Source organism: Anoplolepis gracilipes, chromosome 4, assembly GCF_047496725.1.
Source record: "Anoplolepis gracilipes chromosome 4, ASM4749672v1, whole genome shotgun sequence".
In the NCBI taxonomy this organism is placed as follows: Eukaryota; Metazoa; Arthropoda; class Insecta; order Hymenoptera; family Formicidae; genus Anoplolepis; species Anoplolepis gracilipes.
In genome coordinates, this window is record NC_132973.1 from 3,380,436 (window position 1) to 3,399,653 (window position 19,218).

Here is a 19,218-nt window from a genome sequence, read left to right on the forward strand (position 1 = left end):
AGGTTTTTCGTGAGTCCCTCCGCGACCTCACGTCATGATGGACCTACCTTCTCCTCCCTCTTTTCCCCCTATACCTCTTCGTCATTTTCGATTTCTTGACGAATGTACCGTGACGCTCGCACCGGTGAGGTTCCTCTCCGAGCGCGTTGGCTCGCGCGACCTTGCTCTCGGGACCTCGTAAAAGTTGTAATTTATCGCCGGTACGGCGTAATGACCCGGCCACCGCTTTAATTATAGCTCATTCCCGTCATCCACGAAAGTGGCCGCGCGTCCGACCACCACGAACATTTTGCTCGTATGAGTCAAATATTCCTGTTTTTGTGTCAACAGATTGCCGCTTGTCCTGTGTGACACCTCCATGATTTTTCGAAATAGTAAATCAAACTGTAATTAAAATAGCTTATTCCTAACCGGTAGATCCAAATAAATTAAATTTGCGTTATATATGTATAAAATTTTATATCCTGTTACATTATATATATATCATTTATTCAGTAACATAAATTAAATATCGCTGCTATTGTTACTATCATTGTGATAGTAAAAATAATTATAAAAATTTCTTCTTATATATTAAATGTTTGCTTCATTAGTAATTTTTAATTCTCATATTTTCACATTATATACTGGAATGATTTATAAGATTAGTCATCTCACTATCAAGTTTTTCAAAATTTAATATTTTGCTCTTTTTTTTTTATCAAAAACTATTATTTTAAATATACGTTCACGCACAAAAGTATAATTGAATAATCTAAAAAAAAATGATTCAATACTGTAGTGATATTAATATTGTGATAAGTCCTGCAAACAAAAATATTGTTATTCAAGAGCAAAATTCCATTCCTCCAATCATTCACCAATTCATCTTATCTATATATAATACATTCCATTTCAGCAGCGCATCATTGCTTTATCGCTGGTCTTTGAATCGCTCTGAACGTCAACGTCGCACCTGTTACCCGCGATATCTCGGGTGACTACTATCCCATTGTGGAACGCACAACCGATGTAACGCGTGCCGATCGACGCGGCGCTTACGTAATCATCATGATGCTGCGGAAAATGCATTTAACGAGTGAGCCTTCCGCGAGAAGTCGCGCCGGTAGCCGATTATTCGATCGCTTGCGATCGCGTCTTTATCGATGCTTATCATCGTCATCGGCGATTGGAAAGAAATCGGCGAAACACGCCGGCGATGCACTATAGCGTATACACGCGCGTTCCGCATTGGACGTTCATTGGCATAATCGACCTGATTGTCGGCGATCACTTTATTACGTCGACGGGTTGATTTTGATGTCAAGCGATGTCAAACGGTTGCGAGTTATCGTCAATTTGTCCGGTCGATCGAGACGAGTCTCGAGGCAGGTTACGCGCAACGAATCTGACAGCACGCGTGCCGAGAACGGGAGAAATATCTCGAATTTTCGCGTAGCATTTCAAGAAGTGATTCTTTTACAAAACGAATAACGATTCCAATTTAAAATATTAAAATTTGACATTTTAAATTTGACCAACATGCGGCTCTCGATGCGGATGGATTTCTCGACATTGTCAGTTTCCTCCGAAACGTTTCTTTATCCCGACGGGATCATCATCTCTTGCCGGTGCGATCTAACCCCTATTTCACGATGAGAAGGGAAAAAAAGAACGAGGTGGATACATACAGCTGCGCACGCGTGTTGTCTCCTACACAACACGAGACGAGGGAGAGAATTCGCGATGTTCCGGGCAATTAAGATTACCGCCGTACAGAAATTATCGCCGGATTAACCGTGTTATTACGGCACCGCTAATGCTACGGATAGGCGCGAGAAACCACGCCGCCTCGCTTCGCCCCGACAATGGTAAATATCGTTACCGCGGTTGTAATTGGTACACCGGGGAGAGAGTGACTCGCCGTTGTAACTCGAGCGCTCAATTAAGGATCCCGACTCTTAACCCGGCTCGGCTCGTTCCTCCTCGTTTCCACCGTGACGATTCTGCACCGACCGTATCGCGTGTAATCCGTCGCGGTATCACTACACCACCGCCGTTTCCCGTATTTCCCGTAAGCATTTCTTATCGTCTCGCCATCATCCGACTCTTTTAAATAACACACAGGTCGGACTCTTGCTTAAACGAAAGGTGAGCGAGATATAATCCTCTTGTGTGAATTTTTTTAATTTTATTAGATTTTTCGTATTATGAAGTGACTTTTAATTAGAGAAAATACGTTCTTGAAATCTGTTTCTTCATTTCTCACATTTTGTATGCACACTTTTATAATTGATCTAATCTCGCGCACATTAATAACACACATATAGTATGTATATAATGTATAACGGAAAATAAAAATTTACATGATACAATTTAAAAGGAAATATTTCTTTGCTAATATAAAATAAGAAAAAAGAAATATCCCGTAAAAGAATGAAAGAGTCCTTTGGAAGGACGCGTTGGAGTTCACGAGGAGGTCGACGGATGCACGAAGACGATCGTCTCGCTCGAGGAATTCCGGCAGAGCACGTCGTACTCGGGTGCATTGCAGGGCGAGTAATTAGAGAAGCTCGGGTTCATTAGGATATCTGGTCGTATCTTGGCGACAGTTTCCGCCACGCGACCGACGCGACGGCAGTAACGCTCGGGGCGATTCAACGCGGATACGAGAGTCAGGCAAGTATCTACACCTATTTCAAGGTATTATAGAATAATGCAGGATAAATACTAAAAAGTTGTAAGATACTAACTAAAAGATGTTGCATTTTATTTCATTCTTCTTGTTATGTAAAAAAAATGAATAACAATAATGCTATACTTTTATAATTTCAGACTAATTATTATATATAAATAAATAATCAGTTAAGCAGCATTAAAAAAATTCACCTTTCGCGCTAAATAATTATTTTATTATTTAGCTTTTATTTAGTTTCATATTATATAAGCTTTAATTACTAATAGTAAAATATAAAAGATATATATATATATAAAATAAAAATAAATTAAGTTTTTAAATCAATATTTGTTCTGTTATTAGAAAAGTTATTTAACGCATGAAGAAAGTTGTTAGATTATTTTCCTCGTAAAAAATATAGTCAATTTATTATAAGCGTGCGCAGATTAATAGCCGGTACTGGGGCTAACTCGTTTATCGAATGAAGTCGGCCGGTTCTTCCGACAGACCCTAGCCGTCAATTAACTCGCGCAGCGAGAACAAGCCCTTCGGGAGATGCGCGACGCGGTCGGTCAGTTGCAGCACCATGGATCCCCGCATTTCCGCGTACTTGGAGCGAGCGAGCGAGCGGGCAAGCGCGATGGTGGTCGACCGACATCTGGCCGACGTGGCCGGGGCAATTCGTGAAATTCGTCGTGCACAGATTACGCGCGGTTTAACCGCGCGCGAGCCGCCGGAAACGGTTTACACATTGTACACGGAAGCAATTATCGCGGTCGCATGCTGCAGTAACGCCGAGCGACGCTTTAATTGCCCGACAGCATCGCCCATCTCTCTGCAACGGTTAGTTTAGGATTTTTCTAAATACCAAATAGCTCCATAAATTGTGGAGCGTATTGCTCGATAATGTGAGATATGCTACGTAATAATTAATACAGTTATAGTATAACGGAAAAGGAAAAGAAAACATTTCATGTATTTTTGCCTAAACAAATTACACGTGTGTATTCTGCTTTGCCTTCTCGGGATATATGTTTATATTTGCATTTAAATTAATTACGTATGTCCGTAAATATTACAAAGATATTTATGAGAATAAAGAATATCAATTTTATAATTTGCAGTTAAAAAACACATTTCTGTAAGTAAAGTAACAATAATGTAACAATATTTGAAAATCTCGCATAAAGAGAAAGGAGAATTATTGTATTATATATAAATTAGTAACATCAAAAAATATCAATCGTAATAAAGAAAAACACACATAATAATAAATTTATTCTTAATATAGAAAATTATACATATTAGGAATATATTTGTTATTACGTTTCATTTTATTACAGAATAATTTAAGAGAGTTTATGGAAATTATTACAATTGATTTCACAACTTATTACATAGATTTACATATTATTACATTATATTACGAAATGGTGATGATTGTTCTCTTGTCATGTTATTTTGTTTCAATTCTCCTAGGCACTTTACAGACAATCTCGGGACTAATCTCGGTGTAAAGTAGAGTTTTTTTTTTCCTACCCGAATCGATCAGGACTCAACATCGAGCAAATCCATTTATCCATCTGTCTATCCGTCTCGTCTTCTCTCGCACTTCAGTATCCTATGATTTCCGCGTCGAGTCTGCGCGTGTTACGTGCCAGATCCCACGCATGGTCTCGTCTCCGTGGAGGGCAATACACCGACGATAGTAAACCTAACGAGCTCTCAATAGCTTGATCCCCGCTGTCGGTTACCGCAAATAAGCTCAATCCTGCGGTAACGTCTAGCGAGCGATGAATGCTAAACGCAGAAATGCGGAACCACTCCGTAGCGAGAGGGATAATGTGCGGTGAATGGAAGAATGTTATGAGCTTGCATGTGGTATTCGCGTTGCTATACTTGTTGGCGACGGGCAATACGATACCTCTCGGGGGTCACGAAAGCAGAACGTATTGTATTTTTACGCCTGGTAAAAACAATTGCAAGTTCTTCTTTATGTTTTCCTTGTTTTTTACAACACAATTATTATTTAATTATCACCTGAGTCATGAGAATAGCTATTACATAATTCGTTTATATGAAAATGATTAATTTAAAATGTTTTAACGCGTGAAAATCAACAAATTATTTCAACATAAAAATACATATGTATTTGTATATCTATAATACAATCGTTTAAAGATATCTAGTTGTAAAAAGAAAATGTATTTCATGTTCATTAATGTAATTCATTGCAGATAATGATCTAATTTTTTCAAAATGTAAGATCGTAAAGAAGATTAATACACGCATTAGTATTATAATTACAAGATTAATAATTACATTTCGTGTATATACTTTGTAATCAATACGAAAATTCTAATTGTAGAAAAAATTGCAAGTAACATCGGTCGCGAAATCACGAAATTTCAATTTACGTAATTATTTTACGCGACGTTTATCACTCAAGTTTTCCAATGAATATTTTCGTGCATCCTATTCTAGCTTCGAGAAGATCAAAAAGGAGGAGAAACCGCGGATAGCCGTGTGTCATTAATCAAGGCCCTCGAAGTGCATTAAATCACTCGCGAGATATAAATTACCGCTGGCAATCTGGTATCAATAAGGCGTAATTCGGGATAATAGGGCGTGCGAAGGAGGGTCGGGGTGAGAAGGAAAGGCAGCATCGCGGGAGGATATATAACTCCTGATTTCCGAGGGTGCTGTAGATTTCGATTAACCCGAGTCCAAGTCCGTCCCGTCTGTCTGTCTGTCTGTCCGAGCCGAGTCGCGACATTTCTCTTCGTTACCCTCTTCTCGTCTCGAACCTTCGATCCTTCGCTTGCGTATACATAAATGATTTAACGGATGAATGTGCACAGGGGCCAGCTGGTCGCCGTCGTAAATACGAAAAGGGCCGACACGTAAGAACCCGTCGAAATCACGAAAGTCAGAAGAGTATTCATCAACAGATTTCAAGATATATCTTAATAATGAAAACATTTCTCAGACAACATATCAACAAGAATCGTATATATCTTATCTATGACAATGCCAATAAAAATCAATCTATCAGTGGTTCTTTTTTATGGATCTCTTAATGAGGAAAGACTGTTTCTATATACACAAAATAATAATTCAAATTTTCAAACCTACAGGAATTTTAGATTAATATTTTGTCAATATAGAAACAGTCTCTCTATTAACACATTAAATTACAAGGAGAGTAAAATTTTGTTGATGCTGCTTAAACAATAAATAAATATGATAGAATATATTCTCATTAAAATATGAATAGTATCACTATATTAATTGCTCGGCGTAATATTTCAATTTAACGTTCAGTTTTATTTTCGAATTACGATTGTATGTGCAGTTTTGTTGGTAACTCGAAGGTCAGAAAATTTATCTCGAGATTATAAAGATAGAAAAGCGCGAGTTGCGTAATATTCAAATCGACATTCGGATCGTTCGACTTGTTTCCCCTGTATCGACAGATCGCGAGATTCGTCGGCGCGATACAACACGCGGCGCGGTCGGCTAATTAGTTATCCTCGATACATCTGGCCGATGGATAATTAGCCGCTACGGTTTATACGCGCGATAACTCGCCGCTCGCTCGCGCGCACGTTCTCGACGACCCGCTGGGATTTGTTTCCGCCCGTGAAAACAATTTGTTTCTCATTCCATCGGAACCGAACCCCGTCATCATCGGCGCCAGAATGGGATAAACCCTTCCCTCTCGCGTCCGCTTCTCCCTTTCGGCGTCCGTCCTCGTTCATCCCGCTTCATTTCCTCGGCCCTATTACATCGTTATTAGGCTCGTAACAGACGTGTAAGCGTTCCGGGGAACACCCCACTGGGTTATTAATGGTGACTCTTTGTTTTTTCGTACTCTCCACGCCCGATGGCCACGATGTACTCTTCTTCTCCTCTCTTCCCTTTTTCTCTTCTCTGTTCACCTTCTTCTATCACGGCGTGGTTAGGTCTTTTATCTTTCTTTCTCTCGTTCTCTCTCTTTAATTCTCTCGTTAATTCGGGATTTTGCCATTTTCCCTCTCTCTTTTTTTCTCTTTACCTCTTTACTTCCGTTCCTTCTCTCACGCATGTCTTGAATAAATTAATGTAAGCGGGCATTAAGGTGTCGGGCTTTTTCTGATGCGAATGAGCTCTGCCTCGCGCGGTGACAAATTGATGGCCCAGGTAAAAGGATACCCTTCGCACGCCCTACGATACCCATAAGGTAAAGAGAACAGTTGTCAAAAGGGCGTGCACGCGCTCTTCCACGTGGAAGCAAAAAACGTCGCGAGAACATCGACGGTAGAGATTTCGATGGTTATTCTATCCTTGCAATGTTGTTTTAACGCGCGTGCTTCCGTTCATGTCGCTCATCTTGGAATCTCTTCGACGAGATGTCAAATTTCCATCTCTCAATCGCGGATTTATTATTCACTTTTACAATTATGACCGCCTCTATATACGTACATTATGTTTTTTCGCTCGATACTTTTAGAATCGTTAGATTATTTTTTGTGCATATTTTAAAATAAAAGTATAATTTAAAAAAAGATCAATTAAATATGTTCTTGAAACCAGAGTTAATTTGAATCATCGATGAAGGTCAATCAGAATTTTTTAAGCGAGAGAGTGCAATCGACAAATATTGAGAAGATTATGAGCGAATAGAATTAAACGATAACATTAAATAACGAGAAGAAGAATCGGCTTATTAATTGAATAGTCACAAGAATAATCACCGTGTGTGGTATAGTTTCATTTCATTTTCCTCTCAGTTTCATTTCAAAATATTTTACGGATTATCGTAATGAAGTAATAATAGATTTGCTTTTGTTCTCCGACATATCTTTCTTAACATATGCGAGTTTGAAACTAATTTCATTCGCTTATTGTTTCGCGTCACGAAGCGTAAAATGTCACCGCAAATCGCTCAATTTTATACTCATTGGACTGCTGACATCCACTGATCATCACACGATGGATATAAACATTAAGAATGTGCTCGATAATTCGGGAAACAATTTAGCGCACTTTTTCAAACGGAAAAGGCCACGTTACGTAAACCGTAAACGACACACTCACCTTCGCAAGTAAACTGTCCGTAATGCTTGCCGCTGCTCTTGTCTCCGCAGACAACGCACTCGATATTCGGCGATTTGTCCGTTTGCGAGCTGCCGGATTGCGAGCTGTTGGCTTGGCTGCCAGGGGTAGTGCTGGGCGGCAAGGGGTCCCTCGAAGTCAGGACCGAACCGGCGGGTACCAAGCAGGTGATGTCCTCCGGCGTTGCCGAGGGCGTAAGATGCGCGGGCGGCATCGGCGGCGGCGGGCCTACCTGGAGGGGCCCGCCGCCGCCGCCGCCGCCGGCTGCGCCCAGGGCGGCCCCGGGGTCCCGCGAGGCCCAGGAGGGCGGCGGGGCGACCAACGCCATCGAGGCGGTGGTGCCGCGCGCCGGGAACCCCAGCTCCAACGTGGTGGTGAACTCGGGGTGGTGGTGTCCGGCTGGCACCCGGCCAGGGAACAACGTCGCCGTCGCGGCCGGGTAAACCACCCCGGCAGTCGCCAGGGCGTCCGCGCCTACTGTCCCGCCTCGAACCACCCTGCCGGTTTCCTGTCCGTGACCCGCGACCGACGACGACGGGGGCCGGCTGTTTCCGGGTCGCCTCGACACTTCCGACCAGAATCGTTAAGTTAATTCCTCGAACCTCCTGGATTTATTCGGTCCGGAAAGGTGCTAAATCCTGGTACAATCAATGTCCTAATGATATTTTATTCGTTGATTATTACTAAAATTCTCGTTTATAAGTTACGTTTCTTTATTCACTTCTTCCTGTCCTGAATAGATCTGTAGATGGGCGCGCATAATTATGAAACAAATCATACGGGAGATGTTCGAAACCTATCATACTTCCAGAAAAACACGGCTAGATCGACATAACATTCTTCAATTATTGTTCGAATGCAATTATACACTGCAGACACTTGAAGATATCGAAAAGTTACTACTTTAATGCATTATGATTCTTTCAAGTAGTATTCTCGATCGCTTCCGTCTTGGTTCTTTAAATCTCCAATTAGATAATTCTCTGAAATCTACAGAGATCGAAGGTATGTCCTATCTTTCGATTTCTTCAAAGATATTTTAAGTAAAGATTTCGTAGCTCCAATGAATTATCGCTCACAAATTGTTGACGCGGTAACAACCACGGTATCATATCGCGAAAACTTTTGACAAATGCGCGTAAAACGGCAATCGCGAACGATACAACAACATCAAACAGTAACAATTTCGGTCACACTCGATCATGCACTTGGAGGCACTTCACTTTTCCACGTGCACGTCGCGATTTCCCGAGGCGAAAGGTCTCGCGTTAAAGACCCCGACATCCACATCGACACTGATCGGTCTATTCCAGCATCAACTCTTGGAGTATCAAAGCGACGACACACGATTCATTAGGGAAGGTGGAAAAGAGAGACAGCGAAGTCTCGACAAGCCAGAACAATTCGGAGCAGTCGCGTCCTTTGGAGTCGCGCTTGATGTTTCGCGCTCTGGTGCGTATCAGAGTATACGGCAAAGATCACTCTTGTCCGCGTGCGTGCTTGCCTGCCTGCCTGCCTGCCTGCATGCGTGCGTACGTACATACGTGCGCGTATGTAATCGATATAACGTGTATGTCCTTAGCGACACTCGCGTTTGCGCGCGAGTCTCGTGTATACGTCCGCTCGCTCGCGTGCGCGTGTACTTCTCGCGGATGCGTGTTGCGCGATGGTGTGCGTATGGTGTCGTCCCTCCGTCGCGCGCTCGCAGCGCCGGGCAGCAGCAGCAACAGCAGCGGCGGCGGCGGCGGCGGCGACAGCGGCGGCGGCGGCAGCAGCAACGTCAGCAGCAACGGCAGCAGGAGCAGCAGAGCGGCGGCCCGTGCTGTAGTAGTAGTAGGAGGAGAAGGAGAAGAAGAAGAAGAGAGGTGATACTCGACTACCGCCTCGATACGACTATTCTTGGGGCCGACCAGAGACCGACTGCCGACTAAGGCGACCCCTGACACCGACCTGGGTCTCCCACCATCGCAAACCCGCGAGGGTTTCTCGCGGGTTCCGCCAGTTTCCATGGCTACCGAAGGTGGGGTCGAGTCCCGGGCGCGCCCCGGTCGGCCTCTTATTGGCTACGGGCCTGCCCTACCCCGGTTGAACAGCACGCGTTGCCCGACCGAGTAGTTCCGTACCCACTTTGACTCCTCGATCTAGTCGCCGTTTCTCCCTTCTTCTCTCGGTCCCGCTCTCGCGATCAGCGAGTCTCCCTCCATCACTTGAGGTCGTCTCGCTCGCCGCACCGATGCCTCGCATCGCTCTCCATCTATCTATCCGTCTACCGTCAGTCTATTCGTCCTCTCCTCTCTACTCTCCTTCTCTCTCGTTCTTCCTTTCTCATCCCCTTCTCTCTTTTTCTTCTTGTACGCGAACTCGACGAACAAGCGATTCGCAGTTCTCCTTATCGCGTTCTCTCGTCCTCTCCTTCACCCTCATATCCCACCACTCTGCTCTCTCTCTCTCTCTCTCTCTCTCTCTCTCTCTCTCTCTCTCTCTCTCTCTGATCTCTTCTCTCGTCGACTGAGCTCTCCAGATTCTTCAACCTGCTGATCATATTACTACGCTTTTTATCAAACCGACCACGACTGCTACCACGAATCGTCATCGCCGTCTCTAAACGCCTGTCGAGTAATTTTGTCTTCTCGGGAAGGGGTTCGATTCACTACATTCAACCTTGGACTCATTTTAATATCGCGATTTCTAATCGCTTTTCGTTTCAACTTAACTGATTTGCTTATTTCCATTGATTATTACTCCTATCGTTCTTCTGGCAAATGTCGTAGTGTGAATAAACAATCTTAATATAATTGCTAGCAGCTTTTCCCCATTTTTTGATATTTTACATTATTATTCTCTATATATTTTTAATCATTTTACAAAAAAAAAAAAAAAAAAAAAAAAAAAAAAAAAAAAAACGTATTTTTTCCGCACAATAATAAAACATTACTTCGTGAACATCCGTTAAACTAGTCGGTAAGTAGACGACGGAGCGACGATCTGTAGACGAGCGATTAACATTTCATCCGGATCTTTGGTTCTTCTGCTTTTCTTCTATGGAAAAAGGAGCCAGGTGGAAGGAACGCGGCCGTCCACCCCGCCGGTGTCAGAAGCAGCCAAGGGAAGAGAGGTCAGAGCGAGAGGGCGGCAGCCAATGAGGACGTGGAGTCAAGTGGGGCGCGAAAAATGGGCCGGCCCGCCTTCCATCCACCCCCGGAGGCTAAGGGTGAGGGTAAGGGTGCGCGGAGTAGGGCTAGAGAGGGCTCCGAAGGCGGCTGGGGCATCGAGGTAGGGTCAGTCGGGTCGCAGCCCTGCGCCCCTACAGCCTCGCTCTTGTCATGCTCTTTGCTCTCTTCTCGGATCTCACTTGCACTTCCACGTTCTATCCTGCTTCCTCTCGTTTCATCGTCTTCCTTCTGCAATGCGTCGTTCGTACATAGTTTCTCCGAACCTAACCGTCCGGATCCGATATTCCGCACGCTCAATCTTTCTTTTCAACTTTATCGTTTGTTATATATATTTCCTATGCTGAAAACATCGATTTAATGCTATATATGTATAGTTTGATGATCGTTAAATTCGCAATTATTTTTTTTATGATATTGGATTTTCTCAAAGACAAATAAAAAATGTCTAATAAAATTAGCATTTAATTACATTTTCCTTTTTTTTCTCATATCAGCATAACTTTATTTCATCTTAAACGCTCTTTGTGTAAAAACACGCTAAAGCTAAAAAAAAAAAAGAAGCAAATTTTACATTACGTCATCAATCATCTTATCCTACATTCCGTTACCAATAAACCGTCGTCAACATTCTTATCGCACAGCCGTTCTCGGTTGTTTTCTGCGTTGTAATCGACCCAGAGCAAGCGCGTAAGGCGATCTTCTCGCCAAGAAACGTAATCGAAAGGAGACATCTTCGACGCCTGATTCGACCGCGAAGAATTTGCCCTTTCAATCCACCGCCGGAAAGCACGATTTTTTTCTCTACGGGCTGCGTGCACGCAAATAGCGAACAATGAATAGTCGATTGGCCAGACGAACGAAAAACGAGAGACAAGAGTACGAGACTCAAAGATCGGAGCGAGTCGTTGGCACTTCGCGTTCTTGAATCAAACTCAATAAATGCGACCTCCGACTGTCGTCGACGTTGTCGAGGGTCAAATTTAGACTGTGACCGCATCGAATTTCGCGTACTAACATTCCACCTAACGACGTCATCGCTTCTATCATTTCCATCGACATTTTGGGATTTTATTTCATCGAAAAACAATTTCGTGGAAAAACAACGTTGTTTTCTGCTTCTAGTACTTGTGCTACTAGGAAATTAAATTGAAAAGAATGTAAAATCTTTTTCTGTTCTTAATTATCTTATTCTTATTACTATGTATTTTTTCTTACATTTGTATTATATCTTTTTCCATATTCGCAATCAGTGTTTTATATATATGTGTATATATATATATATATATATATATTAAAAATGAAATTTTTTTATTTCTGTAATCTTGTCAAAAATTCTCAATTATATTAAAATTATAAAATTTATGATAAAAAATTGAGCTGCGCTTGTTTATAATATAAGTGATATATTATCTTAATAATAATAAATGCATTTTTTAATCATCATGTACATCGTGTTTAAGTATGCATTATAAATACCTTTTACATTTTTATTATATACATAGATGTATCAAGATGCACCAATTTTTATGTGGATTTTTTGCTCGCTTAAAAATAATCTCTTTTGTAAAAAATAAGATGGAAAGGAATGTTTCATTTTAAGTTTTCGATTAATGTTTACTTACTACAGCACATATACATAAATCAAAGATATTTTACAACTATATTTTAATTATAGTTAAATAAATTGTGCAAAAAAACTGCAATGCCGAGATTGATGGGTTTAAAAGTTTAAAGTTTGTAAATTAAACTTATTATTTCGTTTTTATCAAATCAAGCTATTTTTCTTAATAATTTTTCGTATATTCGTGTTCGCGCGCGAGACTCGCTCGTATCATATATACCCGTCTTTAGAAAACCTCGGATCCGGTAACAAGGCGGAAAGCATTCAAAAAATCTCAAATCGCTCGAGGCATTAACCACCGTTAGTGACGGGAACGTCCCGTGGTGAACCCAGGAACAACCTGCGGTATAACCGCAGCTCCCGCAACTGCCGCCGGGGGTGAGCAAGCGTGCGTTATAGTTATAGGAAGGGATACGTATGCGATGTGGTCGTCGTGAGTATACGTCGATAGGGTGGAAGTTCTGATGATGAGTCGAGGGCGAAGAGGAGAGGCAGGGGCGCCGCGTACAAGTGCATATCGGTGAAGGGGTGCCCGAACAATGCGCTCATTCAATGCGCTCTAGATATGATTACCGGAAACCATCCCGTAATTACTTTTTGTACATCGAAAACGCACGAGACCCTTCGTCTCCCTCTTTCCTTCAAAAGTTACCCCCTCTGCCGTTCCTATCGTCTGTCCCCTCCTTTCCCGTTTCCTTCGCCGTCGCGACGCTCCTTGGATCACGCAACGACCTTTTTCCACCCTCTCGGTCGTGCTTTTAACCGCGCCTGAGCTTGCCCGTTGACTCGCCGTTCTCAAAACGATTTATCGAAATTGTCACACTTTGTGGTGCACTCGCGTCACGTGACATTTTTGCGAAATATTCGTGATATATTCACAATCCGTAAAATCCAAAGAGAAATTAAATTTTTAATATGCATTTTCTTCCTTTTATTATTACAAATGTTTAATTGGAAATATTGTGTGTGTGAAAATAATTACGATCAAACTGGTAAAACTGTATAAATGTGTGTGTGTGTGTGTGTGTGTGTATAAATTTTAAAGTTGCTCATTATTAGCTATTAAAAAAACTGTCGCGTTATTAAAATTATTAAAAATACTAAAAAATAAATTAAGTATAATAATAAACACTTTGTTATATTTTATAATACTAGATATGTGTTGTACATTAAATGTTATCGATTCTATAATCTTTTTATATAAACACAGGTTTTACGTCATAAATCAATTGGGAAGAAAAAATGCGGTATGTTTTGTTGAACAAATATTTATCTTGTATTATTAATTAAGTACTAAGAAAGTTGATTGCTTGTTTGAGTCGCGAGCGAGTTCGCGAAATGCAAACGGCGATCCGGATATTTTTCCAATCTTTCAACTTTCCGCAAGGAGCGTAGATATTACCCGCCCCTGCATCCGATGGTCGTGTAATCTTGCCGTACGTCTTTGATAGGTTTATTACCGAACTCTCGGGCTTGTTTGCTCCGTGTACATAAAGTAGCGCAGACTTTTTTTCCAAACGTGGTTCTCATCCCCGTGATATTCGCGTAATCGCGATTAAGACTGGAATTTTATCGATTACATTTATGATTTTCTTGCTCATTTCCTTTTTTGTTCAAATTGCGTTATTGATTTACCTAATGTAGTGTAACATTAATAACACCATGTTTGTATATTATATTAATAAATTGTAAACTCATTGAAAGAAAAACATATTTATACACATGTATAAGTAAAATGTTTCTTAAACTTATTTTTCTCAAACACATATCTACATTCACATGTAATATTTTTTTACTTTATACACATTTCGTAATTTTACTTATAAATTGGTCGCTATAAAATGAGAGATCACTTTATTACAATCAATGATATTTATATTTTCGTTGGAATAAACATTTCCTTGTTACTTGAACTTTACAAATTTAATAACGAAATACCTTAAAGAGTTAAAACCAGAAAAACTCTATGTGTCTTTCGAATTATCGGTTAAAAGGTGTCATTAATCCTTTATCACTGACGTCGTTGACTTTCTTAGGATTGAGAAATTAAAAGAAAAAGGGAGAAAAAGAGAGCACGCCGGAAAGGATCGAGAAAAATATTTATGCGATTGTAAGTTTCAGATTCGAGGGAGAGAATCACTGCTCGCGGTCGTCGCGACGACGACGACGACGACGACGACGACGGCGACGACGACGACGACGACGACGACGACGACGACGACGGCGACGGCGACGGCGACGACGACGACGACAACGACGACTACTACGACGACGACGATGGCAACAACGACGGCGGTGGAGGCGGCGCCTGCATTATGAGTGTGTTCATATTTCCTGCGTTTGTCTCCTTCTATCCCTTATCTGTCTTCTCTACCCTCGCAGCCCTTTTGTTCGCACTCTTTCGACTGTTAATGCCGCGAAATTAACTCCGGGAGGAACCAGTTTAAGAACTGCGCGAGAGACTGGATATAGATATGTATATATATATATATATATATATATATATATATATATATATATATATATATATATATATAAATACATGTATTTCTTGTCCATTTCAACTGTCTCCGCCCACTATTACCCCATTGTGTCCCGCACAAACGGTATTATTTTAACATTATCAGTTGCCGCGTTTAATTAATTTATTTATGAACTGCGCGCAAGCGAGATAAAGAGAAAGAGAGGAATAAGAGAAAAAGACGAGAGAGCTCGAAACTTGAGTTTCATCGTCGGATTTGTCTCTGGAGGTTCAGCGGTTCAACCCCTTGTCGTCGATGGTTGTCGGAGCCGGTCGGAGACTCTCTCGGGCTTAGGGTTCGCCGAGCAAAAGGACGAAGTCCTAATAACGCTTCCTCCTTTATTGCGTCCCGTTTTATCACCGGCCAAAGAAACTGCTCTGCGGAGAATGTCCGAGCGAGAAAGACAGAAAGATGGACGAAGGTAGACAGAGAGATAGGAGGCAAAGGAGGACTACGACGATTTAAGGACTGAAATCGCAATGAGAACGGTAACTGTTGTAATGAAAAAGGCGCTTGATTACTCAGTGCGGACGGCGTTAAAAGCTGCTACGATCGCTGATCTTTCAGTAGTAATTATTCTTATTCTTGAAAAGTGATGAAGATAATGGCGCGATAGGATAAGCAATTTAAATAAAATAAAAGAACTTGTGTTATTGTTTTCTTTTATGAAATAAAAATTAGAATTCTTATTTTATATTTAATCACAATTTTTTAAATATTATATTAAATTATCACTTCTTTTATACGTGTATGTGAAATTATCTTTATAATTTTATAATATCGACTATAATATATCTTATACATCAAATACAAATTGAAACTCACATTTAGTTATATTCAGCATCAAACGCAAAAATAGAATACAGACCAAGGTGTTCTCGTAGTGAACAATATCGCGAGGAAATTTTCGGCACTTTGCGTGAAATTCGAATCACAATCCAAAAAGACGGAGATCGGCCGGACCTTCCTCTTTCGGATTGAGCAATAAATCAAGCGATACCCCGTAAGGGAGGAACCCTCTGCCAGGACATTTGCATAGGGGAGATTTTGACCCTTCGTCTTGGCGGACGAAGTTACCGGTCAGTCGTCCAGTTTTGGGATCACCTGTCCCATGATTATCCGGGGTCAAGATTGCGAGAGGGATTTTGCCGGGAACGGGACCCTTGCACCTCGAAGCCCCCTCCTCTCTGTGCCCCCTTCTTCTCTGGTCAGCACCTCCCCGTCGGATTCACCGGTCTTCGACGCGTTTACGATAAATTAATGGTTTTCCGGGGCTCCTTACTCTGGCCGGTCTCACGAAAATTCAAATCGGCAACTGTCTCGTTATTATTTACGATCACTCATTTCAAGTCATCGACCGTATGACGTAGATTCTTCATTCAAAAATAAAACATTTTTCGGAAATTAAAAAGCTTAAATTTCTTTAAAACATTCGCATTAAATTAAATATTGATTAAATAGAAAAATCAGATATATTTCTTTCAAAATAAGATGAAAGAAAAAAAGAACTAGCACCACATTTCGCTATTGTTGCAAAAAAAAAAAAAAAATTAAAATTTAGACTTTAAACAAGTTATTAATATATCATTATGAAAAAACTATTATATTGATATTATTATAATTTTTAAATTAGAAGTATTTTTTTAATATATAATTCTTATACATCAAAAATATAATTATTTTTAATACTGATGATATTAACATGTTGTGAACAAAAAAACGAAAATAAATGACTAGAATAAAAATTAAATTATAGGAAATAATATTTAATCTTGCACACTTTTTAATTATTTATTTACCGGAAACTTATAATATAAAATGTACTGTGACGCGCGGTTCTATTTACTTTCGATCACCCGAAAATGGACAATGGTTATCCCGTGCACGATCATTAACGATTCAGCACAAACCGGAGAGAAAATTTCACGATTCCGAGGAATGAAAGAGAATCGGATACCAGTTCTGGAGGGAACGCTAATGGTTCTATATCAAACACCGGCCGGCCATTTAACCGCGCAGAAACTTTCATAGAGTTTCATCATTAATCTCCCGTGAAGTCCTCTCGTGTGTAAACAGCTTTATTGGCAGCTCCGAGAAAACAGATTCCGTGACGGTGCGAACTAAGCGAATTGCAAAATTTCACGGAAAATGTTGCGCGAGTCCATCGACTGCAGATGCCACATGCAGGTGAGATCCGCATCAGTCATCCATCGATCGAACGTTTAACCTTTCTTGCGCGTTCTCGACAATCCTAAATGGAAAAGCTTCGTAGACGAAGAAGGAGGCAGCTGGTTAAAGAAACTTTCACGGCTAATGTCAGAAAAGATCGTTAATATATTTTTGAACTAATTTCATTGGCACCTTATACTTAAGCTCAAGTATAAATTGTTATCAAAATATTTAGTCTCAAAATCATTATTTAAAATATAATTAATTTCTTTATTTAGTTAACAATTATGACAACAATTATTAAAACAAAAAAGTCTGCTACTCTTGTTCTTTTGCTTAGGTTCTACATTATATTACCAATTCTGAATAGCACAAAACATTTTCACCACTTTTTCAGAAAATAAAAAATTCACCACTTTTTCATATGTATAATTTTTTTATATTTAAAAAAAGCGCTTGTAAATTCAAACTTATAATATCTTTTTTATATACATAAAATAGTCAAAACTAAATGACGAACAGCGCATTTGTCGAGTGTCAAATTTGATGCACTGGTAATGACTGAGATGATTCGCGGGACACAAGTCGGTGCGAATAAGAGGAATACAGAAGATACGGGGGAGTTTTTCGAGTAGTAGAATGGCATCGGGGGAGACATGTCGGAAGGGATCGAATCGCGTTTCCCCTCGATTGACGACGCGCGTAACGTCACCCGAGCGACATATGGCCGCCGCTGATTGCACCGCGCGGTTTCACTTTCAACCACGCTCGGCGTACCGCGAGAGCGCGGTTTCGTATTCGTGATAATGAGCCGTTTTGACCCTCCTGTAACCACCCTAGCTCGAATTAATACCCCTCTATGTTTCTTGAATAAGTATTTGATGCAAAGAGAATTTTCTTAAATTTTCTGATTATTTTAAAGTTGATTAATATCATTAATATATAGATATTATATTTTAAAAACTAATTAAAATCTCTTCTTTCATGCTGTTATATCTTTGCATCAAAAAAGTTCTATCTAAAACAACTGAAGAAGATATTTAAATTTAATAGAAATAAATATTAATTTATAACCTATGTATTATTCTTAAAAAAATTATTTTGTCATTAATTATTTTATATAATCATACAAATAAACATATATATAAATATATATAATAAATTATTTATTTACTTGTGCAGTTCTATTTTTCTTTATCTATTATAGATATAATTTGGAAACCAATATTTATTTAGTCAGCGCATAATAATTAAGAAAATTTACTAAAATAGTCTTATCATGAAAAAAATTATTGTTAACAAATATGAATAGAATCCTTTTTTTCATTACTAAAAACTTTGTATGATTATAATAAAAAAAAGTTAAGTATTCTTCAAAGTTCAAGAATACTATTTCTGTGCTTCTGCATTGATTGTAACGCAATAAATTGCGCGAAAGAAAAATTACGATACTATCAACGATATATAGGCCGTCCGCAATAATGAGAAACTCCTCACGCACGATGGGGTGTTTCGAGGCACCTTCGTGTACGAAGGGCGAAGAAAGGTACTACAAGGGTGGCTGTTGCCCCCTGGGGAGCCTATTGTCCGGAACACCCTGATTAAAAACCCATTCCTCGGTTCTGCGCTTTAACCGGATGTTCAAAACCGAAATCCCGAGACCGTTGTTCGATTTTCAGCACTCGCAAAAAAGAAGCTTCGTAAAGACAGGATTATTATTCAAGAAGCCCGTCATTATTTAATTGCTGCAATCTGAATACGTTAAGTAAATTTTCAACTTTTTTACACACATTGTATAAATATGCACAGAAGATACAAAAGAAAAAACGTATAAGAAAAACACATTTATCTTTAGTATGTATTATACGCTATTGTTTGTAAGAATTTTAAATGTATGTATTTAAAGGAATGAAACAATTAAAACAATTAATCTTAATAGAGCTGTAAGATAAAATATATAGAAATTAGCTATAAAAAAAA

At 40.0% G+C, this 19,218-nt stretch overlaps 1 protein-coding gene across 5 annotated transcripts in view; it reads right to left on the minus strand.

The window, feature by feature from the left end:
• Positions 1-19,218, minus strand: part of Svp (steroid receptor seven-up, isoforms B/C) — a 278,507-nt gene that overhangs the window by 105,278 nt on the left and 154,011 nt on the right. The window contains exon 1 of one of the 5 annotated variants that reach the window (XM_072891405.1): positions 7,736-9,726. The exons of 3 other annotated variants lie outside the window; for them this stretch is intronic. In XM_072891405.1, coding sequence (XP_072747506.1) covers positions 7,736-8,081 — 346 coding nt within the window. In that variant the 5' untranslated portion in view covers positions 8,082-9,726. Of the gene's footprint in view, positions 1-7,735; positions 9,727-19,218 lie in introns of those variants that run through there. One more of the 5 variants, XM_072891407.1, reaches the window with a different exon arrangement.